Genomic DNA, 8,356 nt, shown 5'->3' on the forward strand with positions numbered 1-8,356 from the left:
TGACTTGAGAACTGTTAATGGTGGTGATGTGATATTCCAGAGCAAGACTGATTAAAGACAAGCAGTCACATGGATTAACTGACAAGCTAGATTTGCTTCTTAAACAGACTCACTAGGCAGACTATTAGATCCATGAAATCCAAATCCATAGCAAGTGACCTTGAGTATAGCACCTTGAAGGGTCACTTATCAATATGTTGCAGTACAAGATAATATAATTTAGGTTTTAGAATATATAATTGGATCAATAACTGGTTGAATTACTCCATCCAATAGTTGATTGATGTCTAGCTGAAGATATATTTCTGGTGGCGTTTGACATGACTCAGACCTCCAGCTTGCAATAATTTTTATCAGGTGTCTGTATAAAGGTCTTGATTATCCAAAATTTTCACAGGAGTTAGAGAAAATGCATATGTAAAGGACCCATAGCCAGAATAAGAATATAAGATCATCTTAACAGTATTCAATAGGCAGAAATATGGGGAACTATTGCCAGGTTTAAAAACTGAAAAACACAAGTACAAATTGAGAGGAATATGATTTGAGGGTTTAAAGTTTACTAGATTTTATTATGAGACATTATTACTCTTAAACATAAGAAACATAGTCATGTGAACCAAACTAAATGTATGGATTACCTTCCCTTTTCCTTATCAGTAATTTTGTAGAATACTAAAGCCTTTGCCAATATTTATATAAAACTCATTACAAGTAATAGACCTGTAAGTTAAATTACACCTATATAGAATACTTTTAATCAGATTATATCAGGTGCACATTACAAATTATAAAATACAAATAAACACACTCACCAGTCTTATTCTGTGATGTTTTTGCCTAAGTTTGACCAAGTAATTCTGTCTCCTAACTTGTTTTTATAATTGTCCTTTTTATGATTTTTTTTGAATTTTTTTAACTTAAGCAATTACTTGGCTTTAATTGTTAGATCCTTAAACCTTTCTACAGAGAGAATGTAAGAATAAAATGAATACATACCTCCTTTTTTTCTGGAAATATATTATCCCACTAAAATGTAGACTTAAGTGAGTTTGAAGACCTTAATGCCATTTCACTATTACCTAGGACAGGGTCTGGCACATAGTGGTTTCTTAATGAACGCTTTTTAAAGGAAATAATATCTCATGATTTTGACTAAGTTTATCTGCCAGATATTGACACCATATATTAAAAATTGCTGTTAGTCCCATGATTATTACTGAGTCATTTGATGTTAGGCAAAAGTGAACAACTACTCAGAATGCCCAATGAATGTGAAAAAAAGCTAACTAAAGCTCGAAGTGTACTTTATCATCTAAACAGCAGGTTAGCTGTTCTAACGTACCTAATAACACAATGTAAGACAGATCTATTTACTAATCAAATATAAAATATTGGCAGTAATTACTAATTATGCGACCATTAATAAAGAGACTTTGTGCATTATCATGTGAGGTGTATAGAAGTCAGAATAGCAGAGCCCTGAATCAAGAGTCACAGTACTCAAGTTCAAATCCACTATAGGTTTCAGTTTCAACATTTTTAAATGGACGTAAGAATAGTAATTAATTCATAAGGTCAGTGTGCGGACTGAAAGAGATAGTCTATATAAAGACGTTAGCACAGTACCTGGCACATTGTATATAATAAAAGCAAGCTATTATTAATATAAATAAAGGCTTTTTCAGCATGGTATAGCATATATTATTATTAGCATGTTCTTCATGCAAAGATGAAATATCTTCTGAGGATTAGAACAATACTCCCAAGCCACAGGCAAAAAGTTGGGAACCAGCATAGAACCCAAGTTCTCAGACTTCAAATCCTATTTGCATTCCAGCTGTGCTACTCTGTCATGATGAAAGATTCCTAGACTAATGTTGAACTACCAGCCTGAATATAGGCTGAATGGCCTTTCAGGAAGCAAAGGCAGACAAATGAATAAAATAAAGAAGAATGCAGAATAGGAACAGAGGGGAAAAAAAGGCCCTGGTCTCATTCTGTTTACACAAATAGAGAATATCAAATATTCTATCTGCTGTTGAAGAGAGAAGAAAAAACTTTATTTTACAAATGTTTTTGTAATTTTGTTTAAGAGTCAAAATTATTTTTATCTATTGTATTAGTCCATTTTCACACTGTTGATAAAGACATACCTGAGACTGGGAAGAAAAAGAGGTTTAATGGACTTACAGTTTCACATGGCTGGGGAGGCCTCACAGTCATGGCAGAACGCAAGAAGCAAGTCACATCTTACATGGATGGCAACAGGCAAAGAGAGAAAGAGCATGTGCAGGGAAACTCCCTGTTTAAAACCATCAGATCTCGTGAGACTTATTCACTGTCACAAGAACAGCATGGGAAGGATCCCTTTTCATGATTCAGTTATCTCCCACTGGGTCCATCCCACATGTGTGAGTTATGAGAGATACAAGATGAGATTTGGGTGGGGACACAGAGCCAAACCATATCATTTAAGTATGTTTTTTCCTTTATTTTAAAAAATTGTCATATAATGATTGTATGTATTCGGGGGGTCCATTAGTGATGTTTTAATACATAAAATGCACAGTGATACTTGATACCTTTAAATGGGAGAATGTTTCCTCCCATATATAAACTTCTCTGGGCAAGCATAAGATTTGAATAAAATTTAGAAATTTAGTATTGTTTATCACAGATATGATTTTCTGAATCGTGTGCTCTCATCACATTTGAACCTTTTTTTCTTCATATAGAATGCTGAAATTTCTGTCTTTGAAGTAAATATACGCTTTGTTGGTGGACTACTCTCAGCCTACTATCTGTCTGGAGAAGAGGTAAGATGAAAAGTAGTATATAAATGTGAATTATAAAGTGTCTTAAATTACATTTTTGGTAAAATATGCCATTTGTGACATATGTTTAGAAGGAATCTATGGAATTTTTATATTTCAATGAAGCTGTAGCTTACACTGAGTTTCTTATAATATGTACTAATTAAATGAGGAAGCTGGGAAAGTTTGGCAGAACATATTGTCAGGGAATGTTAAGTAATGCCTTTAAAAACTGTCTCCATTATGTTATATATGGTGTGATTACAGCTACAAATTGTGCCCAAGGACAAATTAAAGAAATTTAGTGGCAGGCTTGTGGATGAATTTTTTTTAAGAATTATTTTAATGTTAATACAAGGTTAGCTTAATAAAAACTTTTTTAAATGAATAAATCATGGCAAGTAAGATATGAAAATTATAGTTTTTATGTAATTGAGGGGGTGAGACACTTAGCTACCAGGAAAACAGTCCTGTAGATCAGCATCCTGGTATCAAGTGCTTTGGAGCTCATCCTGGGTCAAGGCTTCATTAATTATCTGCTACTTAGAGCAAAGCAGGAATTTTTTATTTAACTGCCTTTTATTGATAGAGTAAGAAAGGATTTTTGTATCATCCTCATAAAGGGCACTGATGCTATTTTCTTGAAAAGTTTTGGACAACTTTATGAATATTGTAAGTGTCCACTAAGAGTTGTTGGAATGAGCCTCATCTTTAATGTTGACAGTGTTAAATGCTGACATTATGGAAAAACTGTCACGTATTTCAGCTGCACGTCAATCAGATTTGAGTTAGCCTCAGCATTCTGGCTGGGGAAAGAGTAGATCTTACCCAGTGCAGTATTTCATGTATTTCTATGCTCCTTCAAACAGATTTAAGCAGAGCAATAAATGTTTAATGAGAAAAGCTGCTTGACTTTGTTCCTGTCTCTCAAGTATTTTCTTAACTAAACATACAATCCTCACAATCTTACATTTCCTCTCTGTTTAGATTTTATTCTACCTTAGTTCTTTTCAAAGTATATAGATGACTTCTATATTTCTCTGTATCTGTCCTGTTTTAGTGTTAAATGTTGGTCATTGTGAACTCTGTTACCTTCTCAGCCAGGGTAGTGTGATCTGGTCCATTATACCTCTTCCTCCATTTTATCAGTTTTTCCACTACCAGATAACTTCATGTGTTCAGTTCAGTTTAGGGTATTCTAAATATTAAGCCAAAAAAAAAAACCCCAAAACCCTAATTTTTAAAAAGTTATGTTTGAAATTAACTAACATTATTTTAGTTAACAGTTTCTGCTTTTAGAATACTTGTCCTTGATCCAATGCCAGGATGGTCTCATTGCTTTGGACATGATATACTAAGATGACCTTGGTTTTGACTTTTTCCATAATTTATGTGGAGGTGAGACAATTTGGAGGAAATAAGAATTGCATCCTTTTAAATCTGGGCTCAATTAAGATAATAGAGCATACAAAGAGAAACACATATGTATTTATTCTAAATATACATCATGTTTGATTAGTATGCTTTTTCACTCATGGTGTTTTTAAGTTTATATACATATGTTTCTATATATGTGTATTCTTAACTATATATATATATATATATATATATATATATAATTATAATGCCCATAGATGTTATAGTTTGCCTATAGATAAAATAATTTGCCTAAGACTTTGTAAGGGTATTTTTTCTATAATAGCTAACTTTAGTAAACAAATGACTACAAAGAACACCTCCATTGCAAATAACTATTCTTTCAGTCTGTCTGCTTTGTCCTTATCACTGTATAAACATCTTTTTATCACATGTAGGTTTTCTGTATTTTAATCTTTATGATAAAAATTTATCTGAGATTTTTTTCCTTTTTTTTTTTTTTTATCTGTAGAGTGCATTTTCATTTTAGTTACAGGGACCCATCTTCTTAGCATTTTTTTCCTTATAGTTTTCTAGATGTTTGACAGTTAGATTGTTTTCAGTATCTTTTTATTTTGAATAATATTGCTGTAATCACTGAATAAATATTCTCTGAAGTGGTGTTGGCAAATGAGAAGTGATTAATACTGGATTGTTTTAACATCATCACTTGCCTGTCTCTCTCAGTTACTTAGTCCCTGACAATTGATTTTCATTTGATGAATACATTCAGGGTAATTGACCATTTTAGGAATGTGATCCAGAAAAATTATTTTGCCCCAGGCCTGTTCTTGAGCTATTTGTATTCATGTCAATTTTTTTTAAAATGAGCATTCATTTAATAGAACACCAACATAGCAAATTATGAATAATTTGATTTTAAATAGTTGGTAAAGTTCTATACCACACACTTTTTATGTAGATCAGACAATTTACTAAGATGTCTAGGACAATTCATCTTTCTATGTATCTCATAGAGGGACTTTTAAACCAACATAATTTAACATTCTGATTTAATCACTGAGGCTTAGGAGTATTTTAAGAACAAATCACCATCAGAAGTAGATAGACCCCGCATTGATATCAGCTCAAGATTCCTAAATTTATATTGCAAAAGCAGGAGAAGTACCACTGATATATGATACCTCTTTCAGGAAAGTTACAGTTAGAAACACTGAACAATAATTAAGAATGTCAGCAAAGTCTAAGCTACCAAAAAAATAATAGAAACATGAAGTACCTGTAGTAAACTTTGATTACAGGCACCTATTCAAACATTTGAAACCTTGTAGCTCAGTTAAAAATTTTGTAGTGCCATAAAAAAAGTTCAGGTTCAATATTTTCCAATTCTATATAAGAAACTCAAACAACCACAGAAGAATTACACACATAGGATGGAGACAAGATGAATATTAAATAGGAAGGATCAGTATTAAAATTAAATTTAAAATTTAAATTTAAAAATGTAATCAGTATTGCTCTATTATAAGCTAAAGTTCTCACTGGAGATAGCAAATATAGCAGCATCTAGAATATGATAACCCAAAATATGTTCTAAAGACCACTAGTTTCTTTTGATATGGCAAAACAAATCTATATTTGTATGCATACTGAAAATAAGTTTGGGAAGAGCTACATCCTATGTTCTTTCTTGGAAATTCAGAATACACAAAAAAAGAAGCTAATTTACTTTTATTTATCCTCACATTTTCCACACTTAACAATAGCCTCCCTCTATTAAAAAAAAAAAAAAAGTGACAATGCTAACGGTAAGTTAGAATTATTTTTCAGAGCAGTTTTTGGAAATGCTACTACAGAATAAGAGTAAAGCAAAGATGATATTGAAATTGACAAGTGCAAAACAGATATATGTAAAATATAACATTGCAAGAGGATGACACACGTAGAAAAGAACTTATATGAATATACCATGTAACATTATTTGTTTTACAACAGAAACCAATAGCTATATTGAGCAAAAAGTGAATGTAATAGGACATAAAGATGTCACAGAATCAGAGGGATGGCTGAAGAGTAACTTGGAACAAAAAGTGTCAAGTTGGCATAGAGGATCTCTTTAGCTGTACTATCACCCTGGAACACCCTGCAATTAGTAACATGGACTGTTTGTTCTACTCTTCTGTTGCTCTATTCAAGACACAAAGTCCCTGAAGAAAGAAGCTAATTGTCAGAGTTTCAGTTACATGCAGCCTCTTCGGGGATCTTGGGGAGAGAAAAAGGATATGATAGAAATCTTCTGCAAAGTTTGGATTCATATCCCGTGAAGACTGAGTAATATAAAGAAGTCTAGATAATCTCTGATCAGGAAATTGAGGCCCTGTGAGAAGGGTCGGGAGAAAGGACATGTAAGAGCCAACAATAAGATTTCATCCACTGTGGTGAATATTAGTATGGCAGAGGAAATAGGCAAGCCACATGGAAACTGATAATTTAATAAGATATCTGAAAAAATGGAATCTGATTTTCAAAACTATTCTGTAAGCTAAGAGATGACATTTAGAATAGACCAGAGTATTTAATCCTCAAAGAAAACATTCTGCCAGTACATTTTAAGTTTGTGAAATAGAAAAACAATAGCCAACTCCTGGAAGCCAAAATGATTAAGAACCAGCTTTCAATGGAAAAAAGGTGAGGAAGGTATCTTATTCAAGACCAATAAAACACACAGAATGGATTTTTACATTATATGAGTTTACTCTGTAAACCTTTCGTTTTGCAGGCAGCAAAAGGATTTTTCTTCAGATTCCCCCTACAAGTTATCCACTGCCACAAACACCGATACAAAATATTGCTGAGAGACGTCTACTTAATAAGTATAATACCGCCAAATTTTAAGACTAACAAGGAAGAAACACGGAGGAGAGTAGGATTGTAGAGTAAGGAGGAGAGAGATAAGATTGAGAATGTGAGTTTGCTGGTAGGAAGATCTATTTGTTTTTTCGTAATAGGATTAAGACATTCGGAGTATTTGTGGGGTTAGAAATTGATTTTTTAGAATTTGATTAATTATGGATAATCATAAAAGTATTTAGAAATTCTCTAGAAAATTAGGCTATATGATTTGATATATTTCAAAATCAGTGTCTGCCACAATCCTCTCCCAGACTATCTGTCTGTCTCCTGCCTCATTCTGCAAAAAAAATTAGAGTGCCAGAAAATGTGTATGATTCAAACAGAGCTGTGGAAAAACAGAGAATAAAGCTAGGGCATATTAAAGTTTCAGATAAGGTTAGCATATAGCAATGCATTCCACCAGTTGGTAAATCATCCAGGCTTTGGACAGAAATGTATCTTCAGGTTTCCTAGTGACCAGAGCAAAGTAGGGAAGAGAATTAACAGCAATCTGGTTTTGCTATTTTTGTGAACACCAAACAATTGATACCATAAAATAACCCACATATATTACTTATATTTAATTTTCCATAAAAGGTAGAAATATGTGGTATGAACAAGAAAAATTCAACAATATATTTGGATCCACTAGAAATACATTAGCACCCTCCCATATCTTGCCTAAATTCTAATTTATAAAAATTGGGCTCAGATTTATCCTGCTCTCTTATATACGGAAATAATTTTAATTATGATCTCTAATTAGATTTAAATCTAGAAAGCAGAGTTATCAACAAAGGCCTAATTGGAGGGGAAAAAAAAGAGAATTGAAAACAATGATCACAGTACCATAAAATAAAAATATATGTTAATCCTATATAATGAGGAAATAACAGAGCTATGCAATACAGTTAAAAGGAAGAATTGAAATTGTGGTACAGTGAAATTAAAAATTAGGTAATCTATATAGTTTGGATATGTGTCCCCTCCAAATATCATACTGAAATGTGATCCCCAGTATTAAATATGGGGTCTAGTGAGAGATGTTTGGGTCTTGGGGCCAGATTCTTTATGAATGGCTTGGTGCCCTCCTCCAGGGTAACAAGTGAGTTCTCGCTCTGTTAGTTACCACAAAGTCTGATTGTTGAATCTGGCCAGATATAGTGACTCATGTCTGTAATCCCAGCACTTAGGGAGGCTGAGGCAGGGGGATCACTTGAGCCCCAGGAGTTTCAGATAAGCCCAGGCAATAAAAGCCAGACACTGTTGCT

General features: G+C 33.0%; 1 protein-coding gene across 1 annotated transcript in view; it reads left to right on the plus strand.

The window, feature by feature from the left end:
- The window catches only part of MAN1A1 (mannosidase alpha class 1A member 1), a 184,486-nt gene that overhangs the window by 62,425 nt on the left and 113,705 nt on the right, over positions 1-8,356 (plus strand). The window contains exon 5 of the mRNA XM_017541052.2: positions 2,739-2,819. Within this exon, the coding sequence (XP_017396541.1) occupies positions 2,739-2,819 (81 nt within the window). The remainder of the gene's footprint in view (positions 1-2,738; positions 2,820-8,356) is intronic.

Source organism: Cebus imitator, unplaced genomic scaffold (genome assembly GCF_001604975.1).
Source record: "Cebus imitator isolate Cc_AM_T3 unplaced genomic scaffold, Cebus_imitator-1.0 Scaffold130, whole genome shotgun sequence".
Classification (NCBI taxonomy): Eukaryota; Metazoa; Chordata; class Mammalia; order Primates; family Cebidae; genus Cebus; species Cebus imitator.